Source organism: Alligator sinensis, unplaced genomic scaffold (genome assembly GCF_000455745.1).
Source record: "Alligator sinensis unplaced genomic scaffold, ASM45574v1 scaffold708_1, whole genome shotgun sequence".
NCBI classification, from domain to species: Eukaryota; Metazoa; Chordata; order Crocodylia; family Alligatoridae; genus Alligator; species Alligator sinensis.
In genome coordinates this window covers 317,044-342,904 of record NW_005842183.1, presented here as the reverse complement: position 1 = coordinate 342,904, position 25,861 = coordinate 317,044, and the positions used below count along the sequence as shown (strand labels likewise).

The following is a 25,861-nucleotide window of genomic DNA, read 5'->3' as shown; positions in this document are numbered from 1 at the left end:
CTTAGAGAGGAACTCAGAGTCTTGCTGTCCTGGCTTAATGACATATCTGTGTATTAGGAAGCTTCACTGAGACAATGGCTTGGCATTTGGGGAGGTAATTGTCAGACAAGGTTGTGAAGCAGCTAAGGGAGACATTCTCCCTCTGGGAACTATGAGATATTAGCTGAGTCTTTCTAGACTCAATGCCTCACAAGCTATAGGAAGAAACACAGAAACAAAGGGATTGTGCTAACTCAGAGCACCTAGGACAGGTTAGAGAAAAACATTGGTGCCACTTTTCTTTTTCTAGTTCTGAGTTGGCTGCCTATAAATTTTAGCTAAATACTGCTAGCCCTAGATAAATCTCTTGTCCCAAAATGCATGTGTTTCATGAACAACATAAATATCACATCATAATAACAAGAGCTAAAACAGATATCCCCTGTTAGATCATTCACCTCCGAGGCCAGGAGATTATCTTTCCACTATTAAGCTGACCACTGACACTTTACTTGCCCTGCACTGAGGTGAGACTTGGTAGTGTGAGCATTACGTTTCCTTTCTTTCCATATCTAGGGAAACTCATACTTGCCAAAGCTTTTCTTGGCCGTAGTGCCCCAGCACATGAGAAGGATTCCATCAGCCAAGTCAACTATCCAGACGTTAATTCGGTGTTCCGGCCTTGGAAGCATTTACAAAGTGGTACATCTGCTTTTGATACAGGTACTGTACCTGGAGGCACTTAGCGCAATGTTAAGGTTATATCAGTGTTTATGTGCTACTGGCCGCATTTACACAAGATGCTGACTGTGTAGTCGTTACTGTGCAGTCATGTAGTGCTTGTATAAACAAGTACTACATGACTGCACAGTAACCAGAGTTACTGGCCAGTCACACCAAGGAACAGCTGTTTTGTGATGCTGACTGCAGTAGATTGTGACTATTGTGTAGTAGTGTCGTATCACGCTTCCTACCACACAACACTACCGCGCAGTAGTCACGAGCTACAACGCAGCCAGCATCTCATGTAGACATGGCCATTCTCTCCTTGGCTCCTCATTTACTGCAGCAAAGATGATTTCATCTGACTTGTTGGGGATTTAGAGTCCAGTCTCTGCCAATTCCCCATCCCTGCCTTCCTAGAACTTGCACAAGGGAAGGAGCAGTGGTTTCTTTTCATAGATTCATAGATTCATAGATGTTAGGGTCGGAAGGGACCTCAATAGATCATCGAGTCCGACCCCCTGCATAAGCAGGAAAGATTGCTGGGTCTAGATAACCCCAGCTAGATACTCATCTAACCTCCTCTTGAAGACTCCCAGGGTAGGGGAGAGCACCACCTCCCTTGGGAGCCCGTTCCAGACCTTGGCCACTCGAACTGTGAAGAAGTTCTTCCTAATGTCCAATCTAAATCTGCTCTCTGCTAGCTTGTGGCCATTATTTCTTGTAACCCCCGGGGGCGCCTTGGTGAATAAATACTCACCAATTCCCTTCTGTGCCCCCGTGATGAACTTATAGGCAGCCACAAGGTCGCCTCTCAACCTTCTCTTGCGGAGGCTGAAAAGGTCCAGTTTCTCTAGTCTCTCCTCGTAGGGCTTGGTCTGTAGGCCCTTAACCATACGAGTGGCCCTTCTCTGGACCCTCTCCAGGTTATCTGCTTCCCTCTTGAATTGCGGCGCCCAGAATTGCACGCAGTACTCCAACTGCGGTCTGACCAGCGCCCGATAGAGGGGAAGTATCACCTCCTTGGACCTATTCGTCATGCATCTGCTGATGCACGATAAAGTGCCATTGGCTTTTCTGATGGCTTCGTCACACTGCCGACTCATGTTCATCTTGGAGTCCACTAGGACTCCAAGATCCCTTTCCACTTCCGTGCCACCCAGCAGGTCATTCCCTAGGCTGTAGGTGTGCTGGACATTTTTCCTCCCTAGGTGCAGCACTTTGCATTTCTCCTTGTTGAACTGCATTCTGTTGTTTTCTGCCCACTTGTCCAACCTGTCCAGGTCTGCTTGCAGCTGTTCCCTGCCCTCCGGTGTGTCCACTTCTCCCCATAGCTTTGTGTCATCTGCAAACTTGGACAGAGTACATTTCACTCCCTCGTCCAAGTCACTGATGAGGACATTAAAGAGTATCGGTCCAAGGACCGAACCCTGTGGGACCCCACTGCCCACACCCTTCCAGGTCGATACCGACCCATCCACTACGACTCTCTGGGTGCGACCCTCCAGCCAATTCGCCACCCACCGGACTGTGTAGTCATCCAAGTCACAGCCTCTTAACTTGTTCACCAGTATGGGGTGGGATACCGTATCGAAGGCCTTCCTGAAGTCTAAGTATACGACATCCACCCCTCCTCCTGTGTCCAGGCGTTTCGTAACCTGGTCATAAAAAGAAACTAGATTGGTCAGGCACGATCTGCCTGCCACGAACCCGTGCTGGTTTCCCCTCAGCATAATTTGTCCTGCCGGGCTCTCGCATATGTGAGCCTTGATAATTTTTTCAAAGACTTTGCCAAGGATGGAGGTGAGACTGACTGGCCTATAGTTGCCTGGGTCCTCCTTCCTCCCCTTTTTGAAAATGGGGACCACGTTGGCCCTTTTCCAGTCCTCTGGGACTTGGCCCGTGCATCACGAGCTTTCAAATATTCCCGCCAGTGGCTCTGCAATGATGTCGGCCAGTGCCTTCAGCACCCTTGGATGGAGCTCATCCGGGCCTGCCGACTTAAAGGTATCCAGTTCTTCCAAATGACTCTGCACCATCTCAGGGTCTACGCATGGTAGTCTGGTGCCTTGCTGCTGCCTCTCTACAACCCCAGTGAGAGACTTGTCGTGCCCCTCTCTTAGGAACACTGAGGCAAAGAACTCGTTGAGGAGTTCAGCCTTGTCCCCTCTGTCCGTCACCAATTGTTTCTGCCCATTTAGCAGGGGTCCTATTCTTCCCTGGGCCTTCCTTTTACTCCCTATATATCTAAAAAACAATTTCTTGTTGTTTTTTACTTGGGTTGCCATCCTCAGCTCCATGGCAGCTTTGGCCCGTCTAACTGCCTCCCTACAAGCACGAGCAGAGGAGGTATATTTGTCTTTGGTGATCTCTCCCTGTTTCCACTTTTTGTGTGCTCCCGTTTTGTCCCTTAGGCTGCCCTGGATTTCTCTGGTCAGCCAGGGAAGCCTCCTGGCCCCTTTCCCCATTTTGCCTCGCTTGGGGATTGTCTTGCTTTGTGCCCGAAGGATCATTTCCTTAAGGCACAGCCACCCTTCTTAGGCTCCCATCATTTCAAAACTCCTACTCTGCAGTGCGTCCTTGACTAATCACCTGAGTTCATTGAAATCAGCTTTTCTAAAGTCTAGCACTTTCACCCTACTAGTTACCTTACCCACTTGACGTCTTATGGTGAATTCTATCATTAGGTGATCACTGTCCCCCAGAAGGCTACCGATCTGTAGGTCTCCTACCATGTCATCCCCCGTTGCCAATACCAGATCCAGTATGGCATTCCCCCTAGTGGGACCATGTACCTCCTGTGTCAGGTGGAGGTCCTGTACACAGGTTAGAAACCTGCGTGAGCGGTGGGACTTTGCTGTCTGTGTCTCCCAGCAGATGTCTGGGTAGTTTAGGTCCCCCATGACTACCGCCTCTTTAGCTTTTATGGTCTCCGAGAGTTGCCTCAGGAGCCCCGAATCCCTTTCTTCCCCTTGATGTGGGGGTCTGTAGCAGACCCCTACCACCAAATCCCTTTCTCCTTGCCCCCCCATGTAGCCTAACCCACAATCCTTCTACCTCCTCATCCTTGGATTCTGTCTTGATGAGGGTTGACGTATATTGCTCACTGACATAGAGCGCAACCCCTCCCCCTTTCTTCCCCACCCTGTCCTTTCTGTACAATCTATAGCCCTCAATATGTACTGCCCAGTCGTGGGATGAATCCCACCAGGTTTCCGTTAGCCCTACTAAGTCATAGGTGTTTAGTGCAAGCAGGAACGCTAGTTCATCCTGCTTGTTCCCCATGCTCCTAGCATTAGTATATAGGCACTTGAGCCCTGCGACTGGTGCCTTTGCTGCCCCCCTGCTCCGAGTCCCAAGGGGCCCTTTGTTTCTTACCTTCACGTTTCTTACCTGTGCCGTAGTGCTGGCCTCCCCATGGCTTTCAGGTTGGCTTTTGTGTATGTCTCCTTGGTACTGAAGTCTGCTGGGGAACTACTCTTTACCGCCCTGGGAGGATCTGGAGAGGAACAGCCTTGCCTTAGAAAAAGATAAATTTAAGTGACAGATTCTATAGTAAAATCTGATAATATTTTTGGAAACCACAACAGGATATGTAAAGAGGGTACAAATCAAATACTGACTTCTATTTTCAAATTTGAACTTTTTAAATGAGAGAGATATTTAAGTTCATTATACCCATTGTAACTGGAAAACCTGTGTAAAACACCGTCTTGAACATGGTTCTTTTTTCCTACTGCAGAAGCATGTTCTTCCTTGGAACACACAAGCTGTGACTGCAGCCTTCGGCAGTGTGAGTGGTTTGTGTTCGATCATGAGCTGGTCTTGCCGGAATACCTCATTGAAATTGAGTACATTACGCTGGTATGAACTTTGCTTTTCTTCCTGGGGTGTAGGAGGGTCAGCTTCAGACCTTGGAGGTCAAGAGGAAAAAAGCAGTTGAAATCTGTGCCTCGGCTTCTTGCAGTGGTGACAGTGTGGCCCAGAGCCAGGGCAGAGCCGTGATCCGCTGCCTGCACATCTCTGCCTAGGGCATGCAGGCTGCAGATCGCAGCTCTGCCCCAGCTCCAAACCACGCTGTCACCACCACAAAATCCCAGCCTGGTTGTGGAGCAGCTCCACATCCTGCTGCGCACCCTGCCAGGAGGGGTGGTGCTAGGGAGGGCCTTGGGGGGACTATAGCCACCCCAAAATTCCCCGTAGCCCCCTCTAGCCACCTGTCCCAACACCGCCGCCACTGCTGCCTGCCCCACACAGGCAGCAGCAGCTTGACTCTAAACCCCTCAACAAGTCAGATGAAATCATCTTTGCTGCAGTAAATGGAGAGCCAAGGGGAGAATGGCCATGTCTACATGAGACGCTGCCTGCGCTGTAGCTTGTGACTGCTGCGCAGTAGTGTTGTGTGGTAGGAAGCGTGATGTGACACCACTGCGCAATAGTCATGAGCTGATAGTCTGAACGGGTTTTGCCTTAATTAAAAAGGATTTTCTGTTCTTTTTTGCGTTTGTTTGTTTTTTTTAAGTTCCACAGTGGACTGGCCTTGTGAACCTGTGACTTTGTAGTTTGTTTGGAAGGGTTCCTGGTTCAGATCCTGTGTGTCTTTTCGGAGCAGAGAAGGAGGAGTGTACAGAGACTCAGGGGGAAGAGGTTGTGTTGCATTTGAGTGGGTTCTTTGCCTCTGCCAAGCCTACTCCAGATAGCTTTACTGAATTCTCCTTAGCTGAACAGTGAACAACTGCAAAGTTTGGTGCTTGGCAAGACAGCTGATTTCCTCAGTGGGGGTATCCTATGTGACAGGATATGGCAAACCCTATGACACACAGGATTTTTAACAAACACTAATATTCAGGTGCTTGCATAAGCATAATCAGAGGTACTCTCTTATGAATGGCAATCTTTTAATTTTCTGAATTTGTATATACATTTTTACATAATTTACCTGACTGAAAATTAGAACTGTGACAAATATTGATGAATACTATTTTGCTTAGGTCAAAATTCAATCCCTGTTCTCTATACTCAACAATGTGATTGTAGAAGAAGGAAACAGAAACACGGAAGGATTCATACTGTCTCATGACTTGCAACTGGACAATGAAGCACTGAATATGGAGCCTGCAGTAAAGGCCAGACCAAAAATTGTTTGCTTGGATGAAAAAACAGTGCTTTCAGTTGCTAAGGCCAATATTTACAGCCAAATCATGGTGAGCATTGTCTGTTAAACTGTAGCAGGACAAATTCATTCTTTAACCTGTGTCGTATCTTTTTAGATTGCCTTCAAGCCAATGAAAGGTAGGAAGTCCAAACTTTAGCCTATCATCTGTGCTTGATTCTGGAGTTGCTTCTATTAATTTAATGCCAGAGTAATGTTATTAAAAGTAAAAGAATTTTTCAATCTGGTGTGAGATCACAGTGCAGTCCTCTCTACACATTATGTCTCTACATGATTATGCTGATGATTTTGCAAAGCAATACTTATTACTAGTGTAACCTGGGCAGTACTCCTAAAGGTACCCCCTCTCCAATTGAAGGGGTCAAAGCAGGTGCACAAGCGCTGTGGGAGGTGTAGGTACTGTCCTCCCCCTATAGAGCAGAGCCAGACCACCCCTGGGGACTTAACCATATACCTTTTAATGAGGGAACAATACTGGGAACATAACAGGCATAACCAAGGGGTATAGTGGACACTACAATGCCCCAAGGGGCAGGATTCAACAATGGTTAGACACTTACAATCATTGGCAAAAGACAGGGTTAACAAAATATAAAACACAAACAGCAGAGCAAACAATACTGGTTGGAGAAATATAAAAAGGCACAAAATGCAAAGTGTCAAAGGACAAGGAAATATAGGGCCTAGGTACCTGGAAAGGGAGAAAACACAATGGCCCCTTTCCACTGCAAGAAGAATTTCTCCTTGTTAGCTCACTCACCCCAAGTCACTAAAGCTGGGACTTGAACTTGGATCTCCCATAGGTAGACAGGAATGCTACCACACAGCCACTAATGCTGGTACTGCTCCAAGCTGCTAGGGGTCTTGATCTTCCTGGAGCCCCGGCCTCATGTTGAGCTGCCTGGTCTCCGATTGGAGGAGCTGGAAGCCGAGCTCGGAACCCCTCAGGTCGCTGCTTAGATCTTTGCTGAAGCGGGAAGCCTCTCCTGCCGGCCACAGCCTCTCATAGGGGTTCCTGGAGCCCAGCGAGAAGCCTCTCCTGCCGGCCACAGCCTCTCGTAGGGGTTCCTGGAGCCCAGCGGGAAGCCTCTCCTGCCAGCCACGCACCATGCTGCTGAGGGTCCGACTGCTGCCTGCAGGTCCTGCTCCTTCAGGCTCTTCTGGGGCAACTGCTTCCACCCCACTAGCTGAGCTCTTGCCAGCTCTTTGAAGCTCCTTCCTCATAGTCCCTCACTGGTCTCCTCCTGAGTCAGCCGTGCTGCCCCTTTTATCCCCCTCCAGGTGACCCAAGGGGCCAATCAGGGAACATGAGGGGTGAGTCTCTGGGGCCTGATTGGTGAGGAAAGGGAATCCCAAGTCCTCCAATCATCTTTTACCCTTTCAAAGCCCCTGGGCCAAATCATTACCAGATTGGTGAGGAAAGGGAATCCCAAGTCCTCCAGTCATCTTTTGCCCTTTCAAAACCCCTGGGCTAGGTCACTGCCAGCTAGCCCGTCACGTCAGTATTGGACCAGTTTCTGATCTTACTCCTGGTTCTACCACGGGAAGTAACTCCACTGAAAATTGCTGAAGCTAGTGTATGTGAGAACAAGATAGTGCTCAAGGGACCAGCCTGAACCTTGAGTTTTCTTGGATGTGTAGTTGTGTAATTGTAGCAATTGCTCTTGGACAGACTTTATGCCAGTTCTGGCACTGGAAAAACACAAATCCAACTTGATGGAGAATCATTCAAAGTATGTAGCTAGCTTCAAATTTTAGCCACAGATTTTAAAATATCAGTGCAAGAGGCATACATACAATAGGCCTCAGAAGCATTGAGTGTCGGCTTCAGCCAGGGCTGGAGCTTTTGACTGGGATGTGCCAGTGCTTCTGCTGGGACGGAAACTCAGAGATTCCTGCTAGAGATGGCCTTGCCCTCACCCTGCCTGTTCAGAGTCAGACCAATCACCATACTTGGGGTCAGGAAGGAATTTTACCCTATGGTCAGATTGGTATGGACCATGGGGGTTTTGCCTTCCTGTTGCAGGGGGTCATGGGCTCTTTTCCTGGGATTTCTCAAGCATATTTTAACAACCTTTGCAGCAGCCAGATGTTGACTGCCATGGTTCCTTCACTTTACCTGTGGCAGGTTAGGTATTATGTCTTGTAGTTGTGTCAAGGTTGATTGTGTAGTTTCGTTAATAGGTTAGACAATGCATTTGTATAGGATGGTTTGGCTAGGGTTGATTTTGCCTCAGACTTCCAACCCTACTTTTCTATGATTTCTATGAATAGTCCAAACTTTGCATGTGCAGTGCCGGCCATTCCCCATCTAACTGCTGTCTTGAACATGCACTTCCCCATTTTGTCTGCACAAACTGAACTGAACAATTACCCCTTACATTTAGCATTTACAAGTGCTGAATCATTTCTCAGGTGTTCCAGTCTCAGGTCTGCCCCATGAGCTGACAGTATTTCCCATACCTACTGACTATATTTTCCCTCCTGCTGTTTATGGGATATTATAGTCTTGCCCCTTTTAAAGTTAATTTGGAGGCAGTCTTTGTTGAAATGCTGGAATAGTTTTCTTCCTGTTCTACAAAGGCATCTCCTCTCCCATTATCTGTGGAACGCTACTGGAAACTCTAACTTTTTGCTCCTGCTACGACACCATTCACTGTGTAAGTTGCCTTCCCACTGTTACTTCAAGGAGAAAAGAACAAATATCCTTTGAAACAGGAAATAAAAGAAACGGTTTCCCCCCATGTCTATAAGACTTCCCCTCACAATCTTCCTATCATTTAAGTCTTTCTTTGTAACCATAGACTAGTTATATTTTTTCTGACATTCTTAACACGCAAGGCTTTTGAGTGTTTAGAGAAAGGTTGGTACTGGGTATTCAGAAGAGTTGTAGGTATTGGGTATTTAGTATTCAGTACTGGGCATTCAGAAGAGTTGTAACCGTTCATCAACTCTTGACCTAGGTTCTCAATTTGCATGGAAACAGCCTGAGCAAACTGCGGGACATCCCTAGACTGATTGGGCTTCGAAAGCTCATTGTCAGCTTTAATGAATTTACTTCCTTAGATGACATTTGCCACTTGGTAAGTAAGGCTGCTCTGCATTTTTTTTAAGGGAAATTTGAACTAAAGGGAATATTTTGACTGAAGAAAATCTTTTGTGCACACAGAAGTTCTGCAAAATTCATATTTCTTGCATGACAGCGAGCTAGATTTACTCAGAAAGGGGGAAACCCACCACCTCCAAATCAAGCCTTTGTCCCTGCCCCTCCTTTGCCGTGTGGGCTTGTAGACTGAGCTCAGGACTAGGATTTGGGTGATCCGGATTCTGTCTCTGGCTGTGCCACTGACCTATTGGATGACCTTTAGCAGGTCATTTCAGCTCACTTGCCTCAGATCCCCCATCTGTACAATAAAACGATATCTGTCATGAGTCCGGGTACACTTTGGGGGTTTGTGGTATGTCATGAATATTTCCCTGTGTTTTATTGTACTGATGTGGCATGTGTTGTCTCATTGGAAAGCCCATATTATGCTGTACCCATTTAAGTGACCATTAGCACTGTAGAGACTATGTTGTGTTGTCTATATATATTATTTTGGTTTAGGATATGGTTTAGTCAAGGAAGGGGAGTGGGCAGGAGTGTTAAATCTCTCTTGCTATTTTGGCACTAGGGCAAGAAGATTTCTACTCCCAGACACAGGCAGGAGTTGGGCCCCAAGTCATTGTTTTCCTGTAATAGGGAAATCAACTCCTCTAAACTAAAGGCATCTGAGAGAAATGGCTCATTGGCTGGGGGGCCTCCAGGTTTTTAGGGAGACAAGAACTTTCTGGAGGATTCTTGTGACTCATGAACAATTAGAATAATGATGATGAGGAGGGTCTTCCAAGGGCCCTCAAACTCCTGTTTATAGTCACAAACTCAGGTTATGGTCACAAACACCTGCAAGACCATTTTAGGCTGGACATAAGGAAGAACTTCTTTACTGTCCGAGCCCTCAAGGCCTGGAATAGACTGCCTACAGAGGTGGTGCAACCACCTACTCTGGACACTTTTAAGAAACATTTGAATGCTTATCTTGCTGGGATCCTTTGACTGAAGCTGACTTCCTGCCCCTTGGGCAGGGGGCTGGACCCGATGATTTTATGAGGTCCCTTCCAGCCCTAATATCTATGAAGTCTATAAGGACTCTCTGTGGATTCCTCCACTCTTAACTGGTGCAGTTATCCCATTAAGCCTGATATGAAAGGTCTACAGGGCCTTCCTTGGCTGATCAAGATGGGGATAAATTCCACCGGCATTCTTATTGCTGGTGGATGAAGTAGACATGGACAGAGGATAGGCTGGGCTCACATAACATTCAAAGGTTCAATTGTTTATCCAGACTTCTGTCCAGGCAGGCTTTGAGCTACCAAGTAAAGGACACCCTGAGCATGTAATCTGGTTGAATCACGCCTTTTGTAAGTCCATTACAACCAAATGCATTACCAAATACTTCCTTTTGCTGCAGTTGTTTTTTTATGTACAGTTAGTCTCCAGTCATTACTATGTTGCAGCCCAACCTGGAGTATTTTGATGCAAGCCATAATCATGTGATCACACTGGAAGGCATTAGAGGCTTGAGCAAACTGAAGTACTTTGACCTGAGCTGGAATCAGCTGAAAAAGACTGGGGAAGAAATAAATGTCTTACGTAAACACACTCCCAACTTACTCAGTCTTGATATCAGACATAACCCGTGGCATAAGGTATGTGTCAAAACCTGACCCTCTCAGGAAAACCTTCTACCCAAAACAGTGATTTGACAATAAGGAGCTAAATGCTAGACCTGATTCTTCCATATGTTGAGGCCCCATTACACCACTCAGCTACAAAAGAGGCCTAAAAGCAGATGTAATTGTAATTTTTACATCCACTTGAAGCTTCCTTTAGCTTGTCAGGATCTTAATGTAGTGCAGTGGGGGCCAATTTTTTTGGCAGGGGTGCCACAATTTAAGCCCCATGCTGCACCCCAGCCCCACAAGTGCCACTTTGATCCCTTCCCCTGCCCAATCTGTTCCCTGTCCCCTCCCCATCTGCCATATGCCACACACACAGGCTACCTGTGCCGCAGCTGGGCCACCCCTGATGTAGTGGATAATCATGCCCATTTTCTTTAGTCACAGCCTCCAGGAAGAAAGCTGCAGAAATGGTTTTAGAAGAAATCTGACACAGAGTCCCTGAGAGACACATTTTCCCTCTTCCTCACTTCCAGAGGAGGGTTATTTGCTGATTGATACATCTAGAGCAGCTTTGACATCAGTGCCACATTCAAACTTTGCTCACGTTTACGTTATTCCTTGTGGCCTGTGCAGGGGTAGCAAGATTCGGCCCCTATTTCACACATTTCTGCTCACTCTCAGCCCACAGAAGTGGGGAGGACATGATGGCCTTCTGGCAGCTGTTCTCCCACCCCGCAGCTGCTCAGGCTAGGGGTAGGTTGTATAGGGCAGCAAGGGGACACCTTATGCCCTTGGCTCCAATACGTGGACACAGGACCAATCTCGGTACAAGCATTTGCTTACATAAAATAAGAGCAGATTGGATTGGAAAGATTATCAACAGCTTAAAATAAAATCAGATATAAAATACGAAGAAATGAAGTGCCTTTGCTTTTTTTCCCAAGCCAGGCTCATTGCGTCTGAGTGTCATTGGCCGATTAAAGGCACTTACTCATTTAGACGGGGTCCTGATCACGGAGGAAGAGGCTGCAGATGCTGTGCGTTATATCGCTGGGTCCAAGATCACTCAGGTTTGATGTTTCATTTTCCTGTAACTTACAGTGAATGCAAGAGCGGAGAAATCAAGTCATAGACATAGTCATGCCATTCAACATTTGTTTTAAAAAGGCTTCTCTCTCTAATCTTTTTTTTTTTGTTTTTTAAAAAAAACTTAAGTTTCATACACATTCTGAAAATGCCATGTTTTGTGCTGTCAGGAATTTGTGGTGAAGCAGCAGGCATTTAATAAGTACTGCTGCCACTTAGTACTTTGCTGACACAGGCAGTACAGTGGTACACAAAGAAATGCCTTAGTATGATAGATTTGATATAATTTTGAAGTTGTTGAAAACAACTCTGCTTAATTTCTACTCCCCTCAGAAGGCAGAAAATTAACTATGTTTTTTCCTCTTATAGACAATGGTGGGAATACAAAAAGTACTAAATGAATTATTAATATTTTTTTAAACAACTGGACCCAAATTCCTGAGACCTTTACTCAGGTTTTATTTTGTCTTTACTCAGACAATCTCTCATTGACTAGAACTGGGACTAATTAGAGCAGGAGATGAGCAGAAATGAAGAGAAGGCTTCAAGATTTCTCCTGATTAGTTTTGTTTGATCTTTTTTGTTTGTTCGTTAATAAATCCTAAAAATCTAACAAAGAAGAGATGTAGACCTAGTAGATCTTTGTTAGATATGTTAATATTTGATATTAGATATAGAATTAGATATATTAATATCTGTTAGATATATTAATATTTGACCCATCTCCTTATATTGGAGGATTGCACACTATAAGGTCTTTTCATTTGTGGTAAGTTATGGAATATGTACATTACCTTATACAGTATTTTCATTTTGTCAGGCATCTCTGTTAGAAAACTCCAGGACTGATGAAGAGAGGCGACACGTTCTTAGTGTATTCCCTTATGCCAAAATTCTCACCCAGTTTAGCAAGAACAGAGTGGATTTGCAGACACAGCTCCAGCGCAACTGGTATTCTATGGTAAGGTTGAAACTGTATAATATAAAGCAAGTCTGCACTGATGATTTCTGCCATGTCTTTGTTTTCTGCTTGTTTGATGACTTGATATGTGCTAATTATAAATATCTTTTGGAGCCCTTTTATAATGCAGTGTAGTGTGCAACATTTAGAACAACAGTGACAACAAAAGCAGGAATCTTTGCCAGATTAAACTAGCAACTAGGCCAGTGGAGTATCTTGTCCGTCATAGTGGCTGCTTCCAGATTCCTCTTAGGAGGTGGTAAGAACCCTCACAATGGACATTTATTAGATAACCTTCCCATGGTGGAAATTTCTTTCTAGCATTCCCAGATTTTTAAGGTGGGAAGGGCCCCTTAAAGAACTCTTGCATAAAACAAACCGGAGTACCTCACCTAGGAATTTCTGTATCAAGCTCACAACTTCTGTTTGTGTTAAAGTAGAACTTATACAATGATGTCTAGTGTTGTTGCCTTCCAGGCAGCATCCTTCTGACTGAACTACACACCTTCTGCCTTGCTCCCTCCTGGCCCCACATCTCTTTTCCTTTTGGTTGTCCAGTAAGCCAGCTTCAGCAGCAGGGGTATCTAGCCATTGGCCTGCTGGCTAGGACCTCTGGGAGCTAAGATAAGTACATTCAACCCCACTATGGTGAGGAGAACCTAGCATCTGAATAGCCCAAAATGCCACTTACTTAGCTAATATAGTTGCGTAAGTGCTATGTACCCATCTGAAGGGGGAGCTGGGGTCTTAATCTTTAAGTATACATGTACTTTTTCCCTAAAATTGTTAGACTGTTCAAGATATTTTGGACCTTAAGCTGAAAAGATACAACTGCAGTTTCACATGTGTATTGTGCAGTTCTTTCTTCTCTGTATACCCGCTCCTTTCTTGTGAGCCTGTAACTGAGTTGGTGCTCCAGGGGCGGCTGGAACGGCACCTGGTGGCTGCACAACCCATACCCTACTCCAGCTGTAGGGTGCCCGCCCCTTCTCACTCACCTGCCACACCTTTGATGTAATTGTTTGATTGGAAGGGAGGCTTCCTAATGGGTCCTAGAGCAAGCCACAGTTCCTCTAACAGCCAGCAGGTCCCTCCTGGACTCTGCCGGTCTCAATCCTTCCCTTTCTGTATGAGCACTCTCAGCCTGGCCATGCCCTAGGGCACCTGTGAGCGTTAAGGGCTAATTATGTGGCTCCAGCTTCCCCTTACATCATAGCCATGCTTTGCAGAAGGTACCAATGAATGACTTCGGTGTCCATTTGGCCCCAACATGATACCAGGCCTCTTCAGGCCTCTATACCCTTGTCAGGACCTCAGCCTTCCCAGCTTCAGCCCCTTTTCTCTGAGTCTCATCCTGAATCTTTCCCTCTCAGGTTGTGTCCTGCTTGGGCTATAGGCCACTGGCCCTGATCTTGCCCTTCTGGAGCTATCTCTGCCCTCCCTTGTGCACTGAGCATACTCTGGCTCCATCTGGGCCCCTGACCCCGGTCTCACCCCTTTAGGGCTGCCTCTGTCCTGCCTTAGACATTGAATCTGCTCTGTATGCAAGACCCCCCTGACCCTGGTTCTGGCCTCCCTGGGCCCTTGTCCAACTCCTGTCCAAACTAGGCTTCAGCCTTTCTTTCTTCCTCTCTAGGCTTGGATCTCCCCGTCAGGTCTGGGCTGCTAGCAGGGCTTTAAACATTTGTGTGCCCCTCTAGCACCCTGCTGTGGGTTAAGCCCCCAAGTGCCTCCAGGCACCTCTCGGGCACCCCACCATGGCCTCTGCTCACTCCCCTTTCAGCCACTCTTAAACCATCATTGAATCTGTAACCCAGGAGTAAGCCTTCTGGCAAATACAAACTAAGCCCCCTTTGGGTCCAAACATAGACAATGGCTACCTGCCTGCATAACAGGGTTTCCCCCTTACCCCAGGTAATATTCCCTTCTAGGGCATCATCACTCTGTTCACCTTCCTCAAGATAGCCCTGGTGCCAGTTAAGAGATCTCCTGCATTCCCCTTGCTATGGAGTTGTTGCCTCCACCTGCCTCCTCTGGCTCAGATCCTGGGTTCATATGGCTGGAAGCCACATCCCATTTGCTCACGTGGCTCCCTGAGCTGCTACAGGTGTTTCCTGAGTGGGCTTGCTGACGTGCCTCCAGTGCAATTTACTACTGCTGGTCCAAGCAGGGCTTTGCCTTGCTAGATTATTGCAGAGTAAACAGCTGTGTGATAGGCACTCCTAGCCTCTGCCACTTCCCCTGGTTGGCTGTTTTCCTTGTAGCCAGCTCTGCCTGCTACTCTTTTCTTCTCTAATAACAAGAGCTTTTTGACTGATAGTTGCAGAGCCGGCAGGTTTGAAACTTTCAGTTATTCAATGAGTTCTAATAAAATGCAACACCAAGCCCAATTACGAGGAGAAAGCTGGTAGGTCTAATTTCAGGCCTAAGCACATTGATGGTATTGCTTCAAATAATGTCTCTTACCTTGAATAACCAGTTATGTTTAGAAGCATATTATATAACTGAAAACCGTATAGGAAGAGCCAAGGTCATCCTAACCTGTCATAATCCATGCTCTGACCTGTCATCTGAAATCACGTTAATCTCCCAAGGATAAAAGGTTAAGAGCTCCTCTGTCAGTTCAATTTGTAGTGCAGAGTACAAAATAGCTAGAGGAAAACAGTTTCTGCTGATGAGCATAGTGGTCTACTCTGCGTGCATTACAAAGTGCATGTTTGCAGAAACATCCAAGAAAGCCAGTGTTTCTGCACACAGCGTTACACTTTTGGGGTATTATTAACCGAGTTCATGTAGGGATAGAAGATATTTTTGCAGAAAGAAAGGGACATCACAAGAGCTAGAAGAATGAACACTTTGCCTATCAGCATAGCAAAAATAAAGAACAGCTTTGAATTCTGTAATGATTGCTTGGTGTAGATCAGAGACGAAGCTGAGTACCCTGGACCCCCAAAGACCTAACCTGCAAGTTACCAAGCTAAGATGCTTGGTTAGCCTAATAAAACATACAGTAACCTTACTGGTTGTTTTCTGAGAAAGGGTGGAGTCATGGCAATGCCGTCACATTGTGGAAGAGATCGTTGATTGCACTTTCTCTCTGTCACGAAGGTATTGAGAAGTGAGTGCTTGCAGTCACTGCAGATGAAAAACAGTTCTTTGACAAGACCAAGTGAGAAACATGCATTTGGATCTAAGTTCATCCCTGCCCAAGAGTTTTTCAGGCGTGAAAAACAAAACAGATGAATATGATACAGACATTAAAGGAAAGAAAAGAATATGTTTATGCTGAATCAGAGATAAAAGGGAACCATGAAACTAGGATTAATCCTTTCTTAGCAAACATTGAACCCCTAATAGAATACCGAGCTAACAAATTCAGGTGATATCCTGACCCATCGGAAATGAAGGTTTTACCGTTGACTTCCACAAGACCAAGATTTCACCTCTGGATTTTAGAATTAAGACGTGACAGCAGGCTAACCAATCACATCATTCTTATTCTATGTTTGCAGAAAGGGTTACATTAATCCAGTGCTGAGATCTGGTTTATACTAGAAACATTTTATGCATGTTTCTGATGCTAGATTTACCTGCATTGGGCATTTGAGAGCATGTTTACTTATACTGCACAATCATGGTTTGTTCTGGTGCAAGTGGTGGAGTCTTCTTGAAGATGTTAAAATGAAAACCTGAATTGCATTGTGGAGCTGTAGCTCATACAGTGTTATTCAGGAAGAGACTCCTATTGATATCAGTGGGAAACGCTGGTAGAATTATTGTGATGGCAGCATTTGTCAGAATTAAATTCCAGATAGATTGACTGACTGAGACTTTTTCTTTTAATTCAGATCACAGTCTTAGATTTTGATGGACAACATCTCTCCAAAATTGCCAACCTGGAGAAACTGGGGAATTTAAAATGGGCATCTTTTAGCAACAATAATCTAACTAAAGTAGAAGGATTGGAATCTTGCCTCAACCTTGAAGAGCTCACGTTGGATGGAAACTGCATTTCAAACCTAGACGGTACTGTACTGAGGAAGTTAATTTAAATCAAGACATTTAAGTTGGGCACAATAGAAACATTTCCACTCTAGTGTCTTTTTTATTTGTATTGCTTTCTGAACTATATGATTTAAAGGTTTCAGATTAAAAAATAAATTATCTCTACTCATAGTTGGTAAGGTGGAAGGGACCTAAGTAGATCATCAAGTCCGCTATGGGCAGGAAAGAATGCTGGGGTCAAACGACCCCGGCTAGGTGATTATCCAGCCTCCTTTTGAAGACCCCAGGGTATTTCTTGTGATGAATCTTTGACAGAAACAAAGAAAAGAGGTGAGGCAGAGCAATTGTGTTTAAAAAAGCAAAGTCTAGGTCTTTACGTCAAAAACTATTTTTAGGTGTGGATGCATGTGCACTTTTAGTGTACAAACTTGCTGTAGCCTGTACACTTGGTGCAAGAAATATAATAGTTCCTGTGATAGCTGCAATCTCTTTGGTCATTAATCTCTAAAATGTGATGGTAATTAACCATTCAAGTTATAAAACATTCACTTTTAAATGGAGAGATTTATGTGTGCAAACTCTTAGATCCAATGTTCCAGTAACCCTGGGGCAGTTGTTATATCCTCCTCCAAACTTCCACATCCCCTTTGCTTCAAAGCCTGTCCCAAGGACTTCTGCTGCTGCTTTAGGGGTGATGCCTCTCCCTAGTGGCCTCTCCCTAGACAGTCTTTGGGCTGCTAAGAGAACAGGCCATCAGTGATCCCTTCTGATCCTGCTGGCATCAGACCCGGATGCCAAATCGTATTGCGTGTAGCTTGTTTTACCATCTCAGTTGCCCATTCCTTTTGCTTTTCACTGTAGTCTGTTAAGGATATCTCCTTTATTTTCCCAGGAATTTCAAAACTCACCAAACTAACACGACTTAGTGTAAATAATAATCTTCTCATCAGCCTGGAGAGACATGTGTTTGACAACCTGTCTCATCTTCATTACCTCTCTCTTGAGAGCAACAGAATCACCTCGTTGGCTGGTTTGCAGAAAGCCTATGCACTAATAGAACTCTACATAAGCAATAACTATGTATCTACCAACCAAGAGATATATCACTTGAAGGTAAAGTGGCTGCTATTGCTTTAGGTTTGGGCAGGAAGAGCAGGGAACAAACTTGCAAATTGCTCTTTACTAATTACCTTATACCTCCTATAAATATAGGCAGCCATGTTAACAAGTGATTGCCTAAATTGTCCCTGCAAGGCTTGCATTTGTCCATTTTTTAAAATTGGACCTGTGGTAATTGTCCTTAAGACCCCCTAGTCTGATCTTCCATCAGGATTTGTGTGCTCAGCACTGGGAAGGAGGTGCTGAACACCCATCAGGTTTGGGCTAAAAATTATCTTCCCTGAGCCATCCACTCTGCACATCAGATGCAGTCGGTGAATGATACCAGGAACTAAGTCAAAGGCTCAAGCATTATTAACTTAATAAGAGACTGAAGACCTGATTTTCATTTACATTCAGACCCTTTAGCAGACTGGTAAGGCAGAATTGCTTTAAACAAAGTACAAGCGTAATTTGTACCTGCTTTATGCAACCAAATGGATATCAAGTAGCCTAAGTGTAAATGAGAAGGCCTAGGTTTTATAAAATGTTGTTGAAAACTTGATACATGGAGTTGTGAGCTGAAGAAAGGGATTACAGGCAAACATACAGAGCAGCCTGAATGTCTTTGCTCACTAATGTTTGGAGTGATGATAATAATAAGGCTTAATCTGTGTATTTTTTTTCTTAGGGTTTAATTAATCTGATAATACTGGACATGTATGGTAATCTAATTGTGTGGAAACAAGATAACTACCGCTTGTTCACAATTTTCCATCTTGCATCACTCAAAGCCTTAGATGGTGTTGCTGTTGTAAGTTATTGTATGCACCAATAATCTTGTTAAAACACTTTTTTTCTAAATCAAGACCATTGCCTATCACACTAATCAATATTCTCATTGTTTATTAGTATTCCCACATCTGTCTCTGTTCAGCTTTTGACTCTTGTCGTATACTTAGGTAGCAAGCTCTGTAAGGCAGAAGCCATCTTTCTGTTTGTACAGCACCTTGCACCATAGGAGCCCTGCTCCATGATTATTAGCACTCCTAGGTGCAGCAGCGACAGTGTTGCATGAGCATCTTGAAAAATTCTAACACCTACTAAATCAGTCTAATATAATAAAAGCTGGGCCATGGTGGGGGGGGCTGGAAGGGAGGACGCACGGCCGGGAGGTGCGTGGCCGCTGCCAAGGGGTGCATAGCCACGGCAGCGCAGCCAAGGGGCATGGGGCATGTGGCCATCAGGGGCAGGGCATGTGGCTGCGGTGCAGCCGGACCTAAAATGGTGGCAGGAGTGTGGGGAGTAGGGCTGGACCCGAAGCGGCGGAGGGGGAAGTGGGGCGGGACCACAGTGAGGGGATGGGGATGGACCCAGAGTGGCTGGGCAAGGGGGGGAGCAGGGCCGGACCTGGAGCAGCAGGGTGAGGGGGGAGCAGGGCCAGACCCCGAGCGGCAGTGGGAGCAGAGTTGGACCCGGAGTGGCGCAGAGTGGGGTTACAGCAGGGGTGGAACCAGAGCAGCGGGGGGAACGGGCAGGTGGTCCCAGACCTGCAGCAGTGGAGGGAGGGTGTAAAGCCAGACGCAGGTCTCCATCCCTGCCCCCCTCTCTCCCCATCATTCTTGATGGACATTTTGCTAGTTAACTAATAATATTATCATCTACATTACAACTCTGTAGTTTAGCACATGGATGTTTGTCGTTAACCTAGTCAGTAAAAATATAGCCAATGTAACATTACCGCTTTAAAACTAAATCAGGGTAGGCAACCCCCGTCATGTGTGCCATTGCGTGGCATGTGCAGGCATTTTGCTTGACACACGTGCCTTGGGGCAGGGAAGGGGCTGGGGCTGCACTATCACAACAAGGATCAGGCCCCTGGCGGCTCTCCCAATGTCTGCCCCTGGCAGGCCAAAATCTTACAAGTTGAGGTTGCAGGTGTTGTTGGCACTCTGCCCAAATACATTGCTGATCCGTGACCTAAATTATAACTTTGAAGGCATCTTTATATCAAGGTCTGATTTTTCAGGTCCTTATCATTTTTTAAAAATGATACCATTAGCTGAAACTTTACATGCCTGCAATATTATGGAGGTCCTAGGTCTGCATTAATACAGCAGAGTTCACTTTTAAATGTCATCCTGTAGGAGCCAGCAGAAGTCGAGAGTGCCAAGGATTTATTTGGTGGTAGACTGACTTGTGATACTATTGCAGAAAGATTAGGGCATTCCAACTTCACTAAAATGCAAGAATTAAACTGGACAAGCTCCACCATCAGGTACAGTAATTTTCAAAAGTGTCACTGATACGGTAAAAATAGCATTTACTATGATGGTTAGGAAAATATAACTGAAAGCAGAACCTGCGCTTAGTTAATGCAGCTCATATGTGCAGCTGTTTATAGGTAAAATCTTCATGTCTTATCCACAGAGTTGGTATGTCATAGCTCAAACAGAATACTTTTGCTCAGAGTCGGTGAGGAAATGGTCTCTGTCTTCAGATGCTTCTCTTCTCCAGACAAAGATTTGTGCTGACTTTGCACATTTTGGATGGACATCTAGACAAGTGACTTCTTGTGGTCAGAAAAGGTATATTTGCCTTAGCTGATTCCTGTTCTGATCCATCAGAAATCTGGCTAAAAACCTATGCAGAGAACAGGCACATTGGGCACAAATATTTTTGTGTTGCTGTTTCCTGTGTTGTGAAGGATCCATGTGATGTTATCCCATCCTGCATCTAAACACACGTCAGTAAATCCTCAAGGGCACTCACTTCTGAATGACCAGAGAATACTTGCACTACATGCTTTTTCACATACCCCAGAGTATAAAAATGCCTATTCATCAGGCGTACGCTGCCCTACTGCAGCACACACATCACCTGCCAGCATTTATACTCTGCCAGCTTTCATTTGTAGTGACAAGCACAGGGAAAGCATTTCTGTGGTCTGCATAGACATGTTGGTCTTCTGACAATTTTTTTTTCTCTCCTGGTGTCTTAAATCAGTCAGTGAAAGAACCTCAGTAAAGACGATTATAACAATTGACTCTTAGCCTTTGGTCTTATATGGCCCAGAAGGGTTTCACTGAGGGCTAATACCCTATTTCCATTGACACCAGTGGCAAAACTTCAGTTGTCTACTAACTAAGTTATGACTGTGACCATTTTAATTAAATCCTAGTGGGTTTATATGGGTTTAATTGAACCCTACTGGATTTATTATTCATCCCATATGTGATTTAGCGAGAGTTTACCAGACTCTGTGGAGGGTACCAGTGGTGGTGACTCAGGGCTGGGGTTGGGGCATCCATCCAGATGCAGAGCCCATGCAGCAGGCTCATCCCTTGGTTCTGGGCTGACGGGGGTGGATTTCTCCTCACCAGGTCTGCACCTCTCATACCTTGCCCTCAGAAAGTCCAGTTACTCCGATTATGTGAACAAAACAGATGTTTGCCTTTAATGTGGGCATTAGTTAACTCTCTCTGACTACTCTTGAGGAAATAAAAGGGTGTGTTTGTTGTAAGGAAGATGTTAGGTTTCTGGTGAGTAACACAACACAGGCGGGCTTGTTTAGGTCACGTGTCTGCCTCAGCTTCTACTTTTATTTTTCACTGTGTTCTTGACTCAATTCAGAACGGTGGATCTGGTGCCAGCTGATCAATTTAGAAATGTCTGCAATGTGAATTTGCAGAACAACAATCTCACCTCTTTCAGTGGCTTAGTCTTCCTGCCTAACGTCAAGGTGAGTTAGTCACACATTCTGTCCTTTTATTCCCTGTTTTTCTAGCGGTGATCATTATAAACTGTTTTCACTTTTGTAAAGTTCCTAATCTCTCTTATTCCTGCCGATCAGATTTTTTTTTCAAAATAATGACCAGACAGCAATGGAACTTCTGTATTACATTAATTGTGTCATAGCCTAACAATGTGGTTTGCTTTATGCAGGTATTGTGTCTGAACTACAATCACATTGAGTCCATAATGCCCAGACAAAAGTCCCAAAGCCATTTAACAAACAGGCAGCTGCTGTACCAGAAAGTGACCTCTAGTGGCTATGGGCAGCAAGGACTTTCTAAAGGAAGCAGGTAGAGTCACATTTTACAATGACTTCTTATTAGTCCTTTCTTCTGTTGCTGAAAAAGGAGAACCCAAGGGGTCTGGAAAACTCTCTCCTCCCCACCTTGCTTGGGCTGTGTTCTGATTAGGGCAGGGCCTTCTGCACCCCTCCACTCTCACCCCTGACATGTGGGAGCATGCAGATCCTTTGTGGGGCAGCTGGTTGATTCATTTCCTCCATCCTGAGTTTTTGAGGTGGTGGGACCACTAACAGTGCGGCGTGGTGCTTCCCTCCTGCTGTCTTCAGGAGAGAGAAGTGTGTCATTCTCAGTCAGTAACAGCAGTGGCTGCTCAGGCTTCTATCACTAGCTCTATGGTCTGACGCAGCTTGGTAAACTGAGGCACTGAGAGCCTGAGTGATGGTTGTACAGAACGGTTTTGGCAGAGGAAAAGCTCTTTGCTGTAACCCCACTACTGCCTCTCAACACCTTCTAAACTTTTGGAAAACAAGTTAGGTGTCTTCTCTGCTCCCATTCTCCTTGTATAGCACGGCATAACTGCCTGTCAGTGGCTCTCGATGGTTTTTAGGCTCAAGGCACCCCTTGTCAGACCCAAGGCACTGCTTGGAAAATGCCAGTTCTTAGTTTACACTCATTTTTTCACTATGGAAAACTAACACAGCAATTTTTCTGATGCAAAGAACTCAGAGAGACCACAGCAGGTCAGAATATTTTTTAACACTATGGATCCTTATTTTAAATCTTTTGGTTTATCTTGTGAAGCATGTTTGCACCCCTAACTGCTAACCTGCAGCACCCCTGAAAGGATCCCAAGGCATCCTGGTGTGTCATAGCACCCTGGTTGAGAATCACTGGTCTAAGTATAGTGTGGAACGTTCCTGCCTGCCTCTGAAGCATCTGGTATTGATTGATTGCGGGGAGCTCCTTAACTCAGTCCCTCTGCCTGGTACGAGATGTCATGTTTGTCAATCAACAGTTAAGCTCATTCTGTATTTGAAATCTGTAACAAAAACTGTATACAGTGACATGACAGTATTGAAAGGTCATACTGACCCCTTGGAGCAGGGGTGGGCAAAATGTGACCCGCAGGCTGGATGCAGCCCACCAGGCCATTCTATCCAGCCCACGGGGCCCCTAAAAAATTGAGAAAGTTAATATTTATCTGCCCCTGGCTGCCTGTCATGTGGCCCTCGATGGCTTGCCAAAGCTCAGTAAGCGGCCCTCCGCCCAAAATAATTGCCTGCCCCGGCCTTAGAGCCTGGTGTGTGATAACTCAGCTTGCCTTATGCATGTAAGTATCCTGCTAGCAGTCACAATCAGTTAGTAGAATCAGCGAGCGTCATGCCTTAGTGACTCATTCATGCTGCAGTGAGTTTTTATAAAGGTATTTACATCCTCATCCACATTTCCTCCCTGATCCTTCATTTAGTCCTGGCAGCCATTTATCCTGCCAATAACCCTCTTCTCCTGTGCCCATCTCGCAGATATGCCTCTGTTTCTCACACTCTGGAACAGACATCCACAAAGCTTTTTTACATTCTTTTGACATCGACACTGTCACAACCCAAAGGGTGTGATTTTTGTTTGTGTGCGCTTTGGCACTGCTAAATTGTCCCCGCTAAATTGTAGCTTCCTTGCACGGTGGAGTTTTCTGCTGCAAAAGAGAACCCCGGTGCAAGGAACGAGTTTCCCGCCAATTTGAAGCTTTCTTTGCAGGGTGCATTTCTTTGTTGCAGCACAGAAATGCTCGTTGCAAAGAGTTCCCGCCATCTGTATGCTAATTAGAGTCCCATTATTGGCCAGTTCTAAATTATTCACACGTGGCGGCTAGTGATTGGCTTGCTAGCCGTATAAGAGGCTTGAGTGGTTTCTGCCCAAGTTGGAGGACTTCACGAACAAGGGAGGAGGAGACTTCACGCTGTGTGAAGATCTCTAAGCGCTGCGGATCCTTACGGACCCAGCGCATTTCAAGCAGGCAACAGAGGTCTGACCAGCCTCTAGCCTCTCCCCGTCGCCGATAGATTCCTAGACGTATCCCTTCCTGTGCACAAAAGAACCGGACCCACGGAGCCTAGCAAATTTCGTGTGAGTTTATTCGGAGCTCTTCCAGACGAGTACTTTCTTCGGCTGACACGACGGGTTCGCGTGTTCAGAGCCTTCAGCCGGATTGGGCTAGAGTTCACGAGTTTAGAACTCTTGTCCGCCTCTCTTCTTTCCTGTCTAACCGCAACTCAAGCAAGTTTTCCAGCCTACACCACTGCCATCTCGGTGTAAGTAAACAATCTTTTAAACTACTGCTACGCGTCCGTGCCTAATTCCAGCTCGAAGGCCTTCCCTCTCCGCCCCGGCGTGCCCGGGCTGCTAGCCACAGCCCGCGTGCAGCGCGAAAAGGGCTCGGGTCGCTCCCGGCCCGCACAGACACATTAGGTCAGCTTATGTCCTGAAGAACATTTTCAAATCAGCTTTCAGTTTACAGTCCTTATTTTTGCATTCTAAGAGGATTGAAACTTCAGGCACATGTCAAGGCTCATTCAGTCAGTGCTTTACTGCTCTGACAACGACCACAGCTGGTTTCACAACAGTCCTATCAGACAGGCCGTGGGGAGTTGCTACACAGGGTTCCCTCCCCACTTTTTAGTGAATGTTATTACAGTTCCAGAACATCGCAGAGAGATGTAAGATGTAGCTGCATACACGTGTACTTCTCAGCCAGATATTCAGCTCTTCCTTACTTCATTCGTTGGTGTGTGTTTGGCATCTGCCTGGGTGTATTTCTTGTCCCAGATTTTTCCCTTTTGTTTTGGAGCGTGTGATTATGTGTCTAAATTTGTTTTGATCCTTTAGGGGGAAAGGCACTAGCAGAAGTACACGTGGAGCTGATTCAGCTCTCCTGTATGTCAGACAATGAATCTGTTTTCATTTCCATTAGGTTAGGATGCTCATGAGATACTACTGCTCTTCCCTGGTCTTGTGGGCTCATACAGGGGCTCTGATGGAGACAGCAGGAGTGTTCCTCTTGCTGACAGCTGAGTGTCTGCCCACTAATGCATGGCTGGCACTTTTTTAGATGATAAATCTCATTTCCAAGGGGTGCGCTGCCATTTGCCTGTAGGGACATTTGCCTTCCCAGTGAGGTAATTCAGAGGATCCACACAAAAGCCTCACACTGCTAAAGCTGCCTGCTCTTCCTATCCGGAGGCCACAGCATCACTCTGGGTTGTGCAGTGGGTTCCATTAGCCCCAATCTCCGTTTCCCCGTCCACACAGAGCCTGGTTGTGTGGGCAGGGAAAGTTTGAAGTGTGAGACATTTCTGACTTTTTTCTTTAGTGATTACAGAGCCCTCTGCATTGGGAGCTATAGCTTCTGTGCTCACATATGACATTCATTGAATCACCTCTTTACTGTTGATTTATTTGGATTTTATAATGTCACCAACTTCTTAAACAGGAAAATGAGGAATAAAAAATGATTTGCGATGAAATATATATTGCAGTTAACTGTTATTCAAGGGTTTTTAATTAAATTATGAGGAAATAGCTATTGCTTTGGCATAAACATTGGGCCGGATTTTCCCTGATGTAACTCCTTTGTCTTCTCGAGTTACATCAGAAGTGAACTTGGCTTATGAACTAATTATCCCAGCCCTCCTGTGAAGTAGATTAGTATTTTCTTTACTGTACTGATGAGACAGAACTGTTATGGCCAACATTTTCCAGAGAGGCTGCTGTATTTAGAGGGTCTCATCTTTGTTTGAGTTCCATTTAAGACTCTTGTCACTCACCTAAATCTGGGATAGGCAAAGACTGCAACATGCAACATCAGGGGCTACTTTTGAAGTGTTCAGCCCAAGTGACTTGAATTTATGGGTTAGGATCAATACTGCAGAGTGCTTAGTGACTCCCTGGCCATGTCCAGATGAGCACGGCCATGCTGTATGTGGTGCCACAAACACATTTGCAGCGCCAGATACTTTACATTTAGATGTTCTCCGTGGTGCAAGGGAGCGCTGCCCATGTGTATGCTGCTCCACCATTTTT

The 25,861-nt window shown here is 45.6% G+C and overlaps 1 protein-coding gene across 1 annotated transcript in view; it reads left to right on the top strand.

Annotated features, from left to right (window-relative positions):
• LRRC9 (leucine rich repeat containing 9) overlaps positions 1-25,861 on the top strand; it is a 74,283-nt gene that overhangs the window by 29,941 nt on the left and 18,481 nt on the right. The window contains exons 13-25 of the mRNA XM_025207136.1: positions 556-702; positions 4,445-4,566; positions 5,694-5,906; positions 8,839-8,958; positions 10,433-10,624; positions 11,542-11,667; positions 12,504-12,644; positions 16,493-16,670; positions 17,542-17,762; positions 18,439-18,561; positions 19,895-20,025; positions 21,381-21,489; positions 21,693-21,832. Of these exons, the coding sequence (XP_025062921.1) occupies positions 556-702; positions 4,445-4,566; positions 5,694-5,906; positions 8,839-8,958; positions 10,433-10,624; positions 11,542-11,667; positions 12,504-12,644; positions 16,493-16,670; positions 17,542-17,762; positions 18,439-18,561; positions 19,895-20,025; positions 21,381-21,489; positions 21,693-21,832 (1,963 nt within the window). The remainder of the gene's footprint in view (positions 1-555; positions 703-4,444; positions 4,567-5,693; positions 5,907-8,838; positions 8,959-10,432; positions 10,625-11,541; positions 11,668-12,503; positions 12,645-16,492; positions 16,671-17,541; positions 17,763-18,438; positions 18,562-19,894; positions 20,026-21,380; positions 21,490-21,692; positions 21,833-25,861) is intronic.